This window comes from Cebus imitator, unplaced genomic scaffold (genome assembly GCF_001604975.1).
Source record: "Cebus imitator isolate Cc_AM_T3 unplaced genomic scaffold, Cebus_imitator-1.0 Scaffold7, whole genome shotgun sequence".
NCBI lineage: Eukaryota > Metazoa > Chordata > Mammalia > Primates > Cebidae > Cebus > Cebus imitator.
Window position 1 is genome coordinate 14,294,572 of NW_016107322.1, and position 18,183 is coordinate 14,312,754.

Below are 18,183 nucleotides of genomic sequence, written 5' to 3' on the forward strand. Positions count from 1 at the left end.
ATTATCTAAAACACTCTCAAGAAAGAAAAAATTGATGGACTTAACACTATGTAATTTTATGATTTACTATAAACATAAAACAATAAGGCAGTGTGGTTATAGAATAAGAATCAACAATCACTGCAACAGAATAGAGAGCCTGGAAATAGACTTATGCTTTGTAGTCATGTAATTTTTATAAAAGTACCAAAGCAATCCATTGAGGAATGGAATTTAAAGATCTTGTAGTGCTAGTCTAACTAACTTACTTTACATATGAGTAAGCACCAAGTCTTTGATGTATATGGTGCTAGAATAATGAAATGTTATATGGAAAAAAATGAACCTGGCCCTCTACCTTATTAAGCAGAATTAATTGGGATTGATCATAGACTTAAACGTAAAAACTAAAAATCATACATATTTTAGCAGAACACATAGGACAATATCTTGATGATGTGGACAGGTGAAAGTTTCCTAGAAATGTCACAGAAAGTAAACACCATATGAAAAAATTTGATAAACTTCATCAAAACTTAAAACTTTTTGTCAGAAACATGGTCAAGAAAGTTTATAGGCAAGCAACAGACTAGGAGAAAATACTTTCCAAAACACATAACTTGACAAAGGAGTGGAATCTAGGATACACAAAAAAGTTCCTACAACTCAATAGATAATATGTATATAATCACACATAACCCAAATTTTTTTAAATGATCAAAAGATTTGAAGACAGTTCACCAGTGAAGATAATGCAAATGACCAGTAAGAAGGGAAAGAAATTAGCAGAGAAATGCAAATTAAAATCCTAATTAAAGGCTGGGCATGGTGGCTCACACCTGTAATCCTAGCACTTTGGGAGGCCAAGGCAGGTGGATAAGGTGAGGTCAGGAGTTAAGACCTGCATGGTCAGGAGTTTGAGACCAGCATGGCCAACATGGCAAAACCCTGTCCCTACTAAAAATACAAAAATTAGTGGGGTATGGTGGCACATGCCTGTAATCCCAACTACCTGGGAGGCTGAGGCAGGAGAATTGCTTGAACTCTGGAGGTGGAGGTTTCAGTGAGCCAAGATTGCACCACTATACTCCAACATGGGTGACAGGGCAAGACTGTGTCACAAAAAAAGAAAAAAAAATCCTAATTAAAGGCTACTATACATCCACTAAACTGGCCAAAATTCAAAAGACTGACAGCACCAAGTGTTGGCAAGGTTGTGGGCAACTGGAACTCTTCTACAGCGTTGCTGGGAATGTAAAATGTTACCATTGTTATGGAAAGCTAACTGGTAGTTTTTAATAAAATTAAACATATACCTACTCTGTGACCCAACAATTCCACTCTGAGGTATTTACCCAAGAGAAATGTAAACATAGATACAAAAAGACTAGTACAATATTTAATAGCCATTTTATTCATGATAGCTTAAAATGGGAAACAGTCCAAGTGTACAACAATAGAATAATAAACTCTGGTATATTTATACATTGAATACCTAAGTAAAATAAAGGAATGAATTACTGATGAATGTAATGTGAACAAATTCCAAAGACATGATGAGGAAACAATGTTTTACACAAAAGAGTAGGTACTATGGTTCAATTTGTATAAAATTCGAGAACAAGCAGTCTTCCATGGGAAAAAAAAAAAATCAGAATAGTGGTTACCTCTGGGGCGATTGAGTAGGGATTGACTGGTATAAGGAATTTGAGGTATTTGGGATCTGATCAAAGATTTAAAATATGACCATTGTACGGAGTTGCATGAGAAAGTAAGTCCCTCACAGTATGAGACTGTCCAGAGGTTCATCCACCATCCAGAAGGGAAGGAAGACAAGAGAATTTCTAGGGGAGAAAGAATCAGAACAGATATTTCTGGAGAGTACATGTCCTTTCCTCAGTAGTGAGGAAAGGCTAAGTCAGAGAGCTCTAAAGGGCAGGAGCAACTTGGGGGTCTCATAACCACAGACACTCTCTTCTCAGTGGCCAGCAGGTGCTGGGTGTAGTTAGATGGATTATGCAAATCAGGCAGGCTATTACTGGCTAAAAATATGTTTGGGCTATTTTTATAATACTTGGGTATGTAAAAATTTGAGTTTGGTACTAGTGAGCTTTTGAACTAACAGGTCTCAGTCTGCAGTGAAGAAATAAACAACTTAGGAGCCAATCCATAGAGACTATATTTGGTTAATTTATATAACTGAGAAGGGGCAATAGGGAATTATTTGGAGTGATGATCACTTTCTAAATCTTGTTTGAGGCTTAAATTGCACAGATGAGTATATTTGTCAAAAGTCAGTAGTTATACACCTAGGATTTGTCCATTTTGTTGTATGTAAATTTTATATCAAAAGAAAAATTCAAAATAAATAATTGAACTCATTAATGACATGTATGCTGAAGCATTCAGGGGGATATGTACTGCCTGTATGCAGTTTACACTGAAATGCCAAAAAATAAAATGAATTATTCTATAGATAGTTGGATAGGTATTTGATAAAGCAAGCATAGTAAAATATTAATGGTAGAATCTAGATTGAGGTATATATACATATGTTTATTATAAAACTATTTCAACTTTTCTTTGTTTCAAAATTCTGATAATGAGATATTAAAGACTACTGTGTGGAGAATAGACTTGGGACCAGTTAGGACACTGTACCATTGTATTAAAAAATTACAGTTTTATAGTTTTTGACCAACTATAAGATGATCATTTGACTAATTGATCTCTGGCATTTGATCTGTTACAGGGAAAGTCCGTCTGCTAGTGTTGACACGTGCACATTTCTGTCATCATTTGTGTGCTCCAATAGGACTCTGCTGATTGATGGCCGGGCAGAACTCAAAAGAGGCCTCCAGAGGCAGGAGCGGCATCTTTTCCTATTCAATGACCTGTTTGTCGTGGCCAAAATCAAGTAAGTATACTATATACTCCTGATAATCATTATAAAATTGCATTTTTATTAACAAAAATGCCCTTTCTACTCAATGCTTACTGTAAGAATGTCTTGCCTCTATTACTTTAGGTAATATCTGAAGTGAGTTTATGCCCTTTTTTGCAAAAAAAAAAAAAAAAAAAAAAAAGGATTGTTCATTTTTCAGCAAGTGTTCATTTAGGTCCTGTTCTGTGCCATGTCCTGAATAAATGTAGGAGATTCAATTAAGAATGTGATGGATAAAGTCCCTGCTCTTTGGGAGCTTATATTCTAATGTAGGAGCTTACAATCTTATGCATGGAGGGAAATGACAAATTATGATTAGTACTATGAAGAAGATGGGGTGCTGAGTGAAGTAAAAGATGGCATATACATTATGTAGGTGTAGTCGGGAAAAATTCAGTGAAGGATGAAAAGCAATCAGCCATTCAGATATTGGGAGGATGAGCATTCCAGGGAGAGGGAACAGCAGGTGCAAAGGTAATTGGAGAAAGCTTGGCCCTTGGAGGACTTAAAAGAAGGCCTGTGTAACTGGAGGATTACAAAGGAGAGTAAGATGAAGTAAGATTAGAGAAGTGGAAAAGGGTTAGGTTATCATGCCCTTTTAGGCTATATTAATTATCTATTGCCATTTAACAAATTACCCAAAAACATTATACTTTAAAACCATAAATGTTTCATGCAGTTTCTCTGAGTCAGGAGTCTGAGAGTGTTTCACTGGATGGTTCTGGCTTATAAGCCTCATGAGGGCCCTCAAGCTTGTTGGCTTGGATTAAAGTCATCTCAAGGCTGGTCTAGAGCTGGAGAATCTACTTCCAGGCTCACTCAAATGGATGCTGTCAGGCTTAGTTCCTCAGGACCTTTAATATTCCTCTCCACATGGATGAGTGAAAGGCTCCAACTAAATAAATACTCATTTATAAGAAATGGTATAGAATGCTTAGTGAACTGTTTATACATTTTTAAAAAATTAGAGGCAAGCATAATGATAAGAACTGTTTCAGAATGTGATTTGGATAGAAGGAATGCCTAAAGATGTAGTTTTTGAGTGGTATGGTATTATAGGAATAAAGAGAAAGAAAAAGTTTCTCCAACCACATCTTTGCACTAGGTCCACTCGAAGCTCTAAGTTGGGAAACTATTAATAGAGGAAAAATATCATCATTTTCAAAAAACAGTTTATTTAAACATTATTGGATGGGTTCTGTATAATAGATATTATAATAAGAGAATCACAGAGATTTTGTTTAATTTTCCTAACAATCCCCCAAGATAAAAGTTGTTTCAGATATTGAACACCTGGCTCAGGAAGGTTTGTATTTCTTATATACTAAGAAATCGTGTAACAATCCTGCACGATCTGCGCATGTACCCCAGAACTTCAAGTATTATAATAATTAATAAATAAATAGTAAAATAAAAATTTTAGAAAAAAGAAATGGCAGGACTGGGGTTTGAATCTAGGCCTTACTTCCAACGGCTGGCTCTTTCTTTTTTCAGCATACTGTACTCATTAGGTGTATAGCTCAGCCTGGAGGTAGATAACCAATTTTCTGAACTTTAAGACCTTAAAGACTATTTATTTACTTGTAGCATGCATTCAGTTCTTAGGGAAACATGTAGTTTCCTTCACCATTTTTGGATATTTTTTTCCTCAGCAGTTACAATGATAATTGTAATAGAGGACCTCTGTTTTTTTACCTAAGATTATTTATTGTTCTGCGTACTGCTAGCATATAAGTTGTTTCTATGGAACCTATGTTTTGTTAAAAATATTTTATATAAAGCCAGTTTCTTTTCCATTAGAAAATTGCTGTTTTTAGATATATCGGCAAAATGGGTGCCCATCGTCGCCTTCTGTAGCTTTTTATTTTGATTGTCCCTTTCTTACACAAGGTTATGTCATTTTTTCCCATATACTGCTTTTGAGATCACTGTATCCACTTTAATGTTTTTGTAAAGTATAAAAAAACTCAATTGATTTAAGTGCTGTTATTTAAGAGGTTCAAATTATGAAATATTAAGTATTTTTATTCCTATTGGGAATATTTAAAAGTATGAGTAGTCTAAGTTATTTTTTGGCAGAAACCCAAAGCCCCTAAGATAGAACATAGATATTTGAGATGATTTTTATTAAATCCTGCCACTTTGCAAAAATTTTGACCACCAATTTTTAGGAAACTGATTACATGGTCATTCTCATAGCAAACATTTAGTTATATTCATAGATCCTTCTTAATATGAAAGAACTTTGCTTTTTGTTATTTCATAAAAATGAATAGTCCCTTGTAATTCCAAACCTATGTCTTTTATCTCACTTCTTACCCTTGGATGAAGGATTGAGTGTTACCCTGGATCAATTAATTTGTTGAAATAATCTGAGATTAGCACTTAGTCTCTTACTGAGCCATAGGGAACAAGGAGGAGACCTTAGGTTCTGTATTACATGAGATCATCTTCAGGCTTTATTTGGATACTGCTTTCAGTTCTTAGGTTGGGCCTAGAGAAATAAACTGAAGTGGGATACATAATCAGTCAACTGCTACATATTTGTTTAGTGAATTTTAGTAAGTACAATAAAGCAGGGGTTAAATGCTTTCTTCTATTGACTAAATTATTATATTTAATCTGTTTCATACTGGATGCTGACATGTTTACTGAAAATTGTTTGGAGATTATGGTAATTCTTTTTTGTACTAAATTAGTAAAGTATTAAAGCCAGATGGGTACTTGGGGACCACTTTTGATACTCATTTGGAAGATAAATAAGAAGTTACTTTTCCAATAAAATCATGTCTTTTCTTTTTTAAAAAACAGGACCTATTTTACAAACATTAAATTATTTAGAAGAAATTAAAGTTCTCTCTGATAATAACCATTGAGCACCCATATGGAATTTACAGAAAGGAGAAATGACTGTACTTACCTCACACCTTCTTAAGCCATCAGTATTCTTGTATTTTATGAGAATAAGGAAATAGTAAACAGTAATGAGTTCTGTTTAGCTGAAGAAGATGAAATAAATTTATTAATAGAATTACCATCAGGTATTTGTGGAATATATAATGGCCTCTACCCCAAAACATATTTAATAAGACAGGGAGAAGTCTCACTGGAATCCTGTGTATTTCAACAATTCACTGATTTTTTCTAGTATGGAGATAGGAGGATAGGAGAGCAAAGTATATCTGTCAGCTTAATAAATTTGTAGTAAGGTACTACATTGTAGAAATAAAGAATTTGGCTGAATTTGGCCAGGTGCAATGGCTCATCCCTGTAATTCTAACACTTTTGGAAGCTGAGGCAGACGGATCAGCTGAGGTCAAGAGTTTGAAACCAGCCTGGCCAACATGGCAAAACTCCATCTTTACTAAAAATACAAAAAAAAAAAAAAAATTAGCCAGGCCTGGTGGCAGGCACCTGAGTAATCACAGCTACTCAGAAGGCTGAGGCACGAGAATCACTTGAACCTGGGAGGTAGAGGTTGTAGTTAGCCAACATCACAGCATTGCACTCCAGCCTGGGGACCAAGAATGAAACTCTGTCTCAAAAAGAAAAAAATAATTTATTTTTAGAGGTTTTTGTTCAGTCTGTTCATATTGGATTCATACTTTTTAATTCCTGTTGTCGTAATAACTATTGGAGATAGTCATTGTCATACTATTGGAGCCAGTTCACATTAAATTCGTATTTTTTAATTTCTATAGCCTAATACTATTAGAGATTGAAATTGAAAAATCTGAAGAAACGCACTATGACCCCAAGACTGCCCATTTTAATATAAAGCTTTGTTGGAATACTCGTTTTAAATATTTTCAAACTAATCCATCTAGCTTTATTTACGTAAGTGTTCATGAGATTTCTTCCTCAGCCTCCATTATAGCCACATCAGAAAGCCTTGTAGCTCCAGAGAGATTTATTTAAAAAACAGGCCAAAGATAGAAAAGCTGAAGAGAACTTCATAGAAAGATAATTTCACCCAGGTGCCAGGTGCTTTGTAGAAATAATGATATCCAGGACTTTTTATAGATGCTTAGTGGTTAAGAGCATAAATAAGCTCAGGAGTCAGCACTATCCAAGTTTAAATTCTAGCTCTGCTATTTAAGCTGTGTGACTTTTAGCAAGTTAACCTCTCTGCAACTCCATTTCCTTATCTATAAAATTCCTGAAGATCAAACTAAATAATGTGTGTAAAACATTTACAACAACGGTATATGGTAAGTTCTCAATAATTATTAGCCGTTATTATAGGAGAATGGAAGTCATTGTTTGTACTTTTAGACAGTTGCTTGTTTTGGAAATTGGGGTGGATAATGTAGCACCTTATTAATCTAGGGAAAGGATCTTTGAGATGACTTTTTCCCAGGTCAGTAGATGTGGATGGTAGATATTCCCACATGGTATCTCAAGTATCTACTAAGATAGAAACTTGCATCAGAAAATACAAAATGTGAAAACAAATATGGAAAGTTACCTGTTTTTTCAAAAGATGTGTAGTTTTAGTTTTATATTACCCAAATAGTTGACATCAAGAAATAAGATTTGGTCTGCAATTGGGTTTGTTTTATTTTAAAAATTCAAAGATTCATAACAATAGGGTAGAAAATACTGAAATAAAATATAGAAAGAAGGCATTGTGCCACAAGGCTCTTTCTATTACACTTAAATTCAGTGCACCCTATGGGAAGCATAAATGAGGCTTTGAATCTAGATTCTCCTTCAGTTCCTCTAAAATCCTTTTTCATATTATGAATTCCACTGAAGAGTTTTAGCTTTAAATATTCCATGTATCAGAGGAGTTTTAGGGATACTTCCATATGAGGTACCTTTATCCTTCTTGGTACCTTCTATTTAAGTTTCAGTTTCATGCGAGCATTAAACCTGACAATTAGGTCAAGAGATATGTTGGTTTCCATATCAGGAGTCTACAGGGATTAGGTAGAAAGTGACTAAAAGCAATTTCACTTAAAGTAGATCACCTTCAGGGTCCCCAGAGATGAATGTTAATTGTGTCAACACCACTTTTTTTTAAAGTTTGGTTTAGATTCTTTTTGGGGGACTGCAGGTTTTTACTTTTAGCTAGAATATAAGGGGAAATGGTTGAGCAAAATCTAAGAAAGAAAATTAAAATAACCTATGCTTCTAAAGGCTAGAAAATCTTGTAACCGGCTAGGCATGGTGGCTTACGACTGTAATCATGGCACTTTGGGAAGCCAAGGCAGGTGGATCATGAGGTCAGGAGATGGAGACCATCCTGGCCACCATGGTGAAACCCCATCTCTACTAAAAATACAAAAATTAGCTGGGCATGGTGGCGCATGCCTGTAGTTACAGCTACTCAGGAGGCTGAGGCAGGAGAGTCGCTTGAACCCAGAGGCGGAGGTTGCAGTGACCCAAGATTACACCACTGCACTCTGGCCTGGTGACAGAGCAAGACTCCAACTCAAGAAAAAAAAAAAAAAAAAACAGAAAACCTTGTAACCACTTCATTGAAAATGTATTATAAATTTCTCTAACTACAGGGATATCTTTTAAAATGAAAATTTGATAAATATTTTAATAAATCCTGTGTATTTTCCATTATCAGCCACTCAAATAGTTTAAATTAGCAAGTTATAAATAATAAATGAATTAATATTGTGTAACAGCAGTACATTTGAAGTTAGGCTTTTGATCCAAATGCAATGCTCGACACATAGAAACATAAGATGGCCAGTTTATGGCTATTTCTTGCCATCAAAGCAGGCATGAGGAATAATTGTTTCACCAATGTTTCAAAGATCTTCTTAGGCCAAGGTAGCCAACCCTGTTTTAGTTTACTCTTCTAGGCACTGAAGATAAAAACGATAAGACACTTTGCCCATGATTAGTGAAATTTTTTTTTTTGTCAAGTACAGAAGTGCTGGTAAATTTTTTTTCTTCTTAAAAAAAAAAAAAAAGGGATACCTGTGCAGAACATGAAGGTTTGTTACATAGGCATACCTGTGCCATGGTGGCTTGCTGCACCCATTGACCCATCCTCTAAGTTCCTTACCCTCATCCCCCACCCCTCAACAGGCTCTAGTATATGTTGTTCCCCTCTGTGTGTGTGTGCGTGTTCTCAATGTTCAACTCCTACTTATGAGTGAGAACACGTGATGTTTGATTTTCTGTTCCTGTGTTAATTTGCTGAGGGTGATGGCTTCCAGAGAAGCTCCCATAAAATTTAAATAACAAAAGGTTCTCTTTGGTTTTTATCTTTCTAGATATAACAATAACTTTAAGATAAAAAATAAAATTAAATTAACTGATATGTGGACAGCAAGCTGTGTGGATGAAGTGGGAGAAGGCAACACCAATGCCATGAAATCCTTTGTTTTGGGCTGGCCCATAGTGAACTTTGTGGCCACTTTCAGGTAAGAATCACAGCTTGTCCTTTATTTACCTGGGTTAGCTACTATGATAATTTATAGGACAGAGATTTAAAAAATTAATCAAATGTTGTTCCTCTAATTTTTAAAAGGGAAATATTTTATACTGATTGTGTATTGAGTCAGTAACTCATCTGTTGACACATACACCCAACCAAAATACTTGTATGCCATATATTTCTCCCAAAGGGCTTTTGATTAAAATATGTGAAAATTAATGGTAAATATTGGAAACTCTTGGCATCATTTACCTTGGTTCAACAAGTTATTTTTATGAAAAAAAAAATAGGAACTTCCAGAAATATGGAAGGGGAATAGAGTAGTCGCATCTTTAGGACCCCCTCTTTAACATCCCCTTCCTTAATATGTAGGTATTTGTTTTACATATTGAGCTTTCAAGGCTTATCAGTCTTTTCAAACCACTGAAAAAGACCTTCATTGAAGCAATTTGTATGGTCTACTTAAGTCTGAATAAGTGGTTTATACTCCCGAATTTTTTAATAAATAGTGTTTTATTATACATATAAAATTAATGTCATGAAATGCTGGTTGCCTGAATTGTGTAGCAGGTTTTGAGTTGGTATCTGTAGAGATGTGACACTCAGAAGCAAATTTATGATTTTAAGGAGTCAGAGTTTCCCAAGAGTTAACTTCTATGCTAGGATGGGGTTGGAGAATGTATGAATACAGAATGTTTGTCCTGTTCTACTGAACATGCTTAATTGGCACTGTCCAGTTCAGAGTGAACAATCATAATCACACTTGTGATTTTGATTAACTGTGTCCTTACCTCTCCAGTATTTGTTTTATACTTAGTGCCCATCACGCGCACATATTTTTTATTCTACTTCTCTTCTTGCCATGACAAAACTCCTGGGACATCATCCTAAAGCCAGACAACTAAAATTTTCTAAGATGTTAATCTTCTAGTAAAAGATAGGCATATCATTAAATTCTATTATGTACTATTTGGCCTACCACAAGATTTTAAGAACTGATTTGGAAAAAAAAAATGTGTTTGTTTTATTCTCAGCGTATGTTCTTTTCCACGATAGATTTCTCTAGATATTATCATTTCCTATTGCTTAATCTCCTTGGAGTTACAGGTGAAAGGAAGCAATTTTAAGTGAGGGTATGACTATATGACATTTTTGATCAATGAATTTTTAAGAAACTTCTTTTTTTAAGAAGACGGGGAAATGTGGAAACAAGTTTTACCTATATTATATTATTCAAACTATGGTTCTTTAACCAAATGATCAAGGTTAATATCACCAGTGATATTCATGTGGATATCATGTACTTCTTGATGTATTGTGATGAGAAGAACAATTAACCTTGTGATCTTCCTCCCAAAAACCTTCAATTTCTGTCTAATCATGAGGAAATCATGCAATAAACACACATTGAGACATATTATACAGGACACCTGATCAGGACTCCTCAAACCTTCAAGGTCAAAAAAACAAAAACAGGGCAAGACTTAGAAATGGTCATAGATCAGTTACTAAAGAGACATAATAATCATAATGTGGTATGCTAGATTCGCTTCTAGAACAGAAAAAGGACATTAATGGAAAAAATTGTGAAATCTGAATAAAGTCAAGAGTTTGATAGTAATGTACTAATATTGGTTTCTTAGTTTTGACAAATGGGCTATGATAATGTAAGAAAATAACATTAGAGGAAATGTAAACAGGGTAAGAAGTATGTAGGGAATCTCTGTATTATCTTTGTAACTTTTATGGAAATCAAAAATTATTTCAAAATTTATGTTTTTAAAAAAAGTAAAGTGTTGAGTTCTGCCTCTGATCTGGCAGAGTGAGATCTTTTGGAGAGGACAAAAACTTGGAAGTAGGCACAAGTACTGGGTGAAGTTCCTGTTTTTAAGGCCTTAGCCTGAGGGCAGAGTGCAGTTACATCATGGTGTAGGAAAACTAAAACTGGCAGAAACAATCTTTCTGAGTGGAAGAACTGGAGGACAGAAGCCATGTCATCCACAGTTATTGCAGAATGAGGGGGAAAATCTCTAAAAGGAAAGTAGCAGAGAAGGAATGTTTCAGATTCTATGTATAAACACTGTCCAAATCTCTGGCTGATCACCAAACCCCACGTGTGTGAGATAGACTCAAAGCACCTTGAAGCTAAGACTAAAAGAATTGAACTGAGCTGCAGCCCATCACAGATGAAATAGAGTTTGTAGCTTCATCTAATCAAGTTATTTTTCTGCTAAAATAAAAATATCAACACTGTTCCACAAATATAACAGAATACAGAGTCTCCAAAATAAAACGTTTGTAATGTCCAGAATACAATCTAAAATTTCTTGACATATGAAGAAAAAGGAAAAACATAATCAGTAGAGACCAATCTTGAGATGAGTCATATGTTGAATTACCAGAAAAGACCTTTAAAACAGATTTCATAAGTATGCATGGCAGGTAAAAGGAAAATTCAATTTAAAATAATAAAAAGATAGGAAATATCAGCAGAGAAATAGAAAATACTAAAAAGGGCCAAATGAAAATTCTAGAACTGAAAACTACAATATCTTAAATAAAATATTTTTCTGAATGGCCTTCTTTGCAGAATGGAAACGAAAGAGGAATTGGTGAACTTGAAGATTTATCAATACAAATTGTCTAATCTGAGGAACAGAGAAAACAAAGATTTTTTTTGAAGGAAAAATGTATCACAGACTTGGAAAATATCAAAAAATATAATATACATGTCATTGGAATTAAAGAGGAGAGAGGAAATGGGGCTGAAGAAATAATGGTTAAAAACTATCCAAATTTGATAAAAGGCATAAATATACAGATTCAGCAAGCTCACTGAATTCTAGACAGTGTGACTATTAAGAAAACTATACTTGGTCATGTCATAAACTACTGTAAATCAAAGATAAGAGAAAAATCTTGAAAGCAGTCAGAGAAAAACAAAGTATTACAAATAGGAAAATGACAATTTGAATTATTACAGATATTTTATTAGAAACTATGGAGGTTAGAAGACAGTGGAATATATATATAGAGAGAGAAATATATATATTCTAACAGGAAATATATATATATATATTTTCAGCTTATGTTTTTTGATGCCTGTGTTTCCTCTTAGAATATATTCTAGATACATATATATATGTATATATATATATATATATAGAGAGAGAGAGAGAGAGAGAGTTTTGCTCTTATTGCCCAAGCTGGAGTGCAATGGTGTGATCTCAGTTCACTGCAACCTCCGCCTCCTGATTTCAAGCAATACTCCTGCCTCAGCCTCCCAGATAGCTGGGATTACAGGTGCAGGCCACCATGCCTGGCTATTTTTTTTTTTTGTATTTTTAGTAGAAATGGGGTTTCACCATGTTAGTCAGGCTAGTCTCAAACTCCTGACCTCAGGTGATCCACCTGCCTCAGCCTCCCAAAGTGCTGGGATTACCTGCGTGAGCCACCATGCCCAGCATATTTTTTACCACAGTGGAACATATTTTTTAAAGTGTTGAAACAAAAACCTTTTAACCTAGAATACAATATCCAGCAAAAATATTATTTTAAAATGAAGGTAGAATGAACATTTTTTAAACTATAATAATTTATTACTAGCAAACTGGCCTACAAAAAAAAATGTTAATAGAAGTTTTTCACGGTGAGTGAAGATACAAGAGGGAAGCTTGGATCTTTAGAAAGTAGTGGAAATCATTGGAAATGTTATGGAAATCTAGGTCATGATCAGTTTAAAATTCCATCAGGTAGCAAGTTAAAGAAGCAGTCTCTCCTATCCAGTTGCTATAATTATTTTTTGTAAATATAGCCAGGCACAGTGGCTGGTGCCTGTAATCCCAGCTGCTTGAAAGGCTGAGGTGAGAGGATCACTTGAGATGAGTAGTTTGAGACCAGTCTGGTCAATATAGCAAGACTGTATCTCTACAAAAAAGTGAAATACTATGCAAGCATGGTGGCACACACCTGTAGACCCAGCTACTTGGGAGGCTGAGGTGAAGGATTGCTTCAGGCCATAGACCTGGGCAACATAGACTTCCATCTCTAAAAAAATGTTTAAATTAGCTGAGCATGGTGATACCCATCTGTATTCTTAGGATGTGGCAGGAGCATTGCTTGAGTCCAGGAATTCAAGGCTGTAGTGAGCTATGATGGCACCACTACCCTCCAGCCTGGGCAGTATCTCCATCCTGAGCAAGACCGGTCTCAAAAACTAGTAGCATTGAAATATAAGACTGATAACTGCCAGAATCTTTGAAAAACTCCCAGTTGAGTCAAACTGAGGAAAGAGCAGACAATCAATTTGAAGTTTCTGTGCTTTACTTTGGGAAACAGGGTAGTCACGTCTCAAAAAAGGCCAAAAGGAATTTCATCTCTATCACTACCTATACTCTGATTCACAAACTAAGGATCTATATCTACCAGAAAAATAGGTCCTGCACCCTGATTTTACAAATAATGGTATGGTAGAATGGGGAAATTATTCAGAAGACACAGGAAGTATTGAATCTGACAATGATCTATCTACAAGAAGAATCGGAAAATAATTTTTTTTTGAGATGGAGTTTTGCTTTGTTGCCCACGCTGGAGTGCAATGGTGCAATATTAGCTCACCACAACCTCCACCTCCCAGGTTTAGGTGATTCTTTTGCCTCAGCCTCCTGAGTAGCTGGGATTACAGGCACCTGCCACCATGACCGGCTAATTTTTTATTTTTAGTAGAGACAGGGTTTCTCCATGTTAGTCAGGCTAGTCTTGAACTCTGACCTCAGGTGATCCACACCTCAGCCTCCCAAAGTGCTGGGATTACAGGTGTGAGCCACTGTGCCCGGCCCAGAAAATTATATTTTAACTTAAGTTCTTACTGTGAATCTACTGTGAATCTTAGACTACAAACTCAGGTATGCCTGTTTGTTTATGGATCAAATTAAAACTCATCTTAAACCCCCATTTTGCCAGGCTGGTAAGAAATCAGATTTTCTTCTTTACTGAACTGCTGTTTTTGTAAGGTAGAACTAGAATGCAGGAGACTTCTAAGATGCCTCCAAAATAGACAACGGGTTTCTGACTTTAGTCTGTTGTGATCACTGTTGACGTCTTTTTCTTTGCCCAGAGTTGACCCTGTGTATCCAGAGATGTTCTGTTTCTTTGCCATAAGGCAGGGGGAAGGTATTCTTGCTGATATAAAAACTTTGGTTTCTAGGACCCAGCCTCCCTAATAACTCCTTAAAACCTTTTCCTCTGGGTTCTTTCTGTTTCCTTAGGGCACCTTAACTAAGTGACATATGGTTTCCGGCTCACTCTCAGGGATGACAGGCCTCTGTCTCCTCCATAATTTGAGAGAATCTTCTGATCTGCTGTGCCCTTTTTATTTTCCAAGATACGTTGCTTTCTCCTGTCCTGGATCCTATTATTATCTTTCAATGGGTTTAAGTATTTATAAAACCCAGAGATAGCCATTGACTTTGAAATACTTCGATTTTTAGCCCTGTAAAAATGCCTGAGATTAAGAATTACTGAAGAAAGGGAATCCTGGATTCAGATAAAGAGCATGGGGGAAAGGGAAATATATAAGAAGATTACACAAATCAATCTCCATACATTAACCTGACACATTTCTTAATTTATATTTTGAAGTAATATATGCTATATATTCAACCAAGGGAACACAGCAATGAGGATGAATCCTCTAAAACTACACACAGTAGTATAATTAAATCTCATAAACATAATGTTGAAATAAGCCAGATGCAAAGTAGTATTTACTTTATTGTTACATTTACGTAAAGTACCAAAGCATACAAAACCATTCTATGCTATTGAAAGTCAGGATAGTGGAAACTACTTCCTGGAAAAGAACATAGGGGACCTTCCAAGCTGATTTTCTGTTTCATGATCTGGGTGCTGGTTTACATGATTGTGTTCAGTTTGTTAAAATTCTTTAAGCTGTACATGTAAGCTTTGTGCAGTTTTCTTTATATGTCTTTTATTGCAGTTAAAAGTTTAAAAAAATACTAAGTGTCTTAAAGGGGCAATTTTCTTTAACTGCTTTGGAAAAAAGCAGGCCTGGAGCAAACCTCTTCTCTATTTCTCAACAGAGATTTTTGCTAAATAAATTCAAGATTTGACATAAATGAGCCTAGAAAATCTATTTTAGAAAAGAGAGTACATCAAAAGATAGTAAGGAATTGTGAAAGATGGAAAGTGTATGGTCAATGGTTAAAAAAAAAAAAATGATACACTTTGGCCAATCCTGGGAGATTGCTTATGGAGAAAATTGCTAAGCAACGAAGTTCATGAATAAATGTATTTTGGGAAATAATAAAATAACTAGAACTTCCAACATCTCTAAAAACATTAAAAAATTAGCCAGGCATTGTGGCATGCATCTGTAGCCCCAACTACTCAGGAGGCTGATCACTTGAGCCCCAGGAGTTCAAGGTTGCAGTGAGCCATGATCATGCCTCTACACTCTAACCTGAGCAACAGAGCAAAATCCCTGTCTTAAAAAAAAAGAGAGAGAAATATGATTTTAAAAGCCTGTTAGTGATAAGACCACATAAGAATAAGCTTTAAATTATTTCTAACCTTAAGAATTAAATATAACAGTGAAATCAGCATAAAAATCAATACTAATTTAGTTGCAGATGGATTGATCTTAATCAGAAGGTTATAGTTATTAAGAGTAAGTTTTCAGTGAACTAATTTATTAAATCATAATCTTGCTGTATGTATTTTCAAAAAAATGTTTTGTTTTGTTTTGTTTTCCTGACAGCAAACTGGTTTCTGGGCAAAGAGATTTCCATCCACATGCTAAATTTCTCTTAATCTCTTTGTTCTCAATATTAAGTATATTTTCTATTTGTATGGCCATTTGAGCTGCAAAAATATTAACCAGTTTCATAGATGTAGAAACTGAGGCTTAGAGGTTAAATGACTTGCCCATGATCACCTAGCTTGCGTATAATTTTGAAACCAAGCGTTAGATTCCAAATCAACTACTCTTTCCACTAGTATAATACCACCTGTAAAAAGTAGAAAAGAGGATTTGTCTTAGATCCATCCAAAAGGATTTAATAAAACTACACATGACTGTAGTTTTTCCAAAGAGATATTTTCACTGCAGAGTTCTCCAGAACACAATTATGCCAAGGTTGCAGCTTGTGTGTGCAACTACATTAGTAACAACGGGCTGTTGATATTTTCATCTGGATTGACAATCCTAAATCTGTCAGCATATGTTTTTTATGTGGTTTAATTTTTCTCTCCCATTTTCTTTGATCGCAGTTCTCCAGAACAAAAGGACAAATGGCTCTCTCTCCTTCAGAGGTATTTTTTCAGTATTCATATTTTTAATCTTTAACCTTTAATAAATGAATTAAGAGCTTTTCTGCAGAGATGTGCCCCCAATTATTCCCCTTCTCCTTAGTAGAAATTGTTCATTTGTCCTTTTAATAAGGTGCTGTCTATATTGTATACTAGCTGCTTACTTGCTATATAAATAATGTTCTCTCATTACATATATTTCTTAACCTTCTAGGAAGAACATTGAGGTCTAGTTAAGTCATTTTAGACAGAAGTTAGTCAATAATCTCTCTCTCTCCATTGTCTCCAGCCTACCAATTGAAGCTAACAGTTTCCTCAAAGTATGTATTGTTTCCATAAATGCAGGGTTTTTTACTAAGCACCTCAAAAATAATGGTAGTTATTATCCCTGCCATTGAGCATGCAGACTAAAATGATTGACTTAGGTTCATCTGTTAGACCTAGAGTCCTTCCCTCCCTCCTGTCTTCTCTCCCTCCCCACACAATAGGATAACCAAGATTTATATCCTACTGAAGAGCTAAATGAGAAGTACAAGGCCATTGCTTTGGTTTGGCCTTGTAAATTATGTATTATATATGTTCCTATACTTATCAGTAAGGTGCTGGACCTGCCCAAAGAAGGCAGGGAAGCTTTGAGGGTGAAACATTACCCAGAGGTGCCCTAACTTGATTATGCTTCTCAAACCTCACTTGACATGGATGTCCCATTTTTTTGTGTGTCCATGCCTAATGTCCTGAAAAATTTTTAAATTCTCTTCCAACCCATAATGTAATCTGACTTTGCTGAGTCTTCTCATCTATCTTTTAAAAAATAGCATATAAGTATATTGGAAATAGTAGCAAAATAGATTGATTTCTAAAATAAGCCATTAGCGAATTCCATCTGACTCAGTGTTGTTTTGGGTTGTTGTTGCATTTGATTAGATACATCAATCTAGAGAAAGAAAAGGACTACCCGAAGAGCATTCCCCTCAAAATCTTCGCCAAGGACATTGGGAATTGTGCCTATGTAAGTGTTTCTAAGCCAGAAAATTAAATTCCAAGTCCCTGCATAAGACAACACTGTGGATAAGAGGAGAGATGGGCAGGCAGGCAGGCAGACTGTGTATGTGCTATGGAAGGAAGGCATTTAGAAATACCACAGCGGGGAAATACATTTTCCTGGGTATATGTATGTCTTCATATATATGAAAAATAAACCCTAGAGAAAATGAAGCAAGAGAAATTCCTATGAACTACAGTATTTAACAGTTATGCTTGAAAAAGCATTGCTTGTGAGATGTCTCTTTCTTCCCTCTGGCATGAATAGTTCTCTGGATCTTTTCCATACCAGCTGCAGAGGCTTGTAGTAAAGCTGTTTCCACAAAGAGTATTTCCTATTATTATTAAGCAATTTTTTCCCAACTTGTCACTTCTTAAGCAGAAAGTGGTTTTGAAAGTTATTCGTTCTTTAAATTTTTAGGGATTGAATCCTTTAGGATTAGTGGAGGTTAATAGGAGGATGATGTGGGAAAGGTGACATTTTTAA

At 35.3% G+C, this 18,183-nt stretch overlaps 1 protein-coding gene across 3 annotated transcripts in view; it reads left to right on the forward strand.

The window, feature by feature from the left end:
* The window catches only part of ARHGAP20 (Rho GTPase activating protein 20), a 132,013-nt gene that overhangs the window by 76,894 nt on the left and 36,936 nt on the right, over positions 1 to 18,183 (forward strand). For 2 of the 3 annotated variants that reach the window (XM_017540030.2, XM_017540042.2), the window contains exons 3-6: positions 2,732 to 2,896; positions 9,163 to 9,312; positions 16,617 to 16,658; positions 17,580 to 17,664. In XM_017540030.2, the coding sequence (XP_017395519.1) occupies positions 2,732 to 2,896; positions 9,163 to 9,312; positions 16,617 to 16,658; positions 17,580 to 17,664 (442 nt within the window). The remainder of the gene's footprint in view (positions 1 to 2,731; positions 2,897 to 9,162; positions 9,313 to 16,616; positions 16,659 to 17,579; positions 17,665 to 18,183) is intronic. The other variant, XM_017540038.2, reaches the window with a different exon arrangement.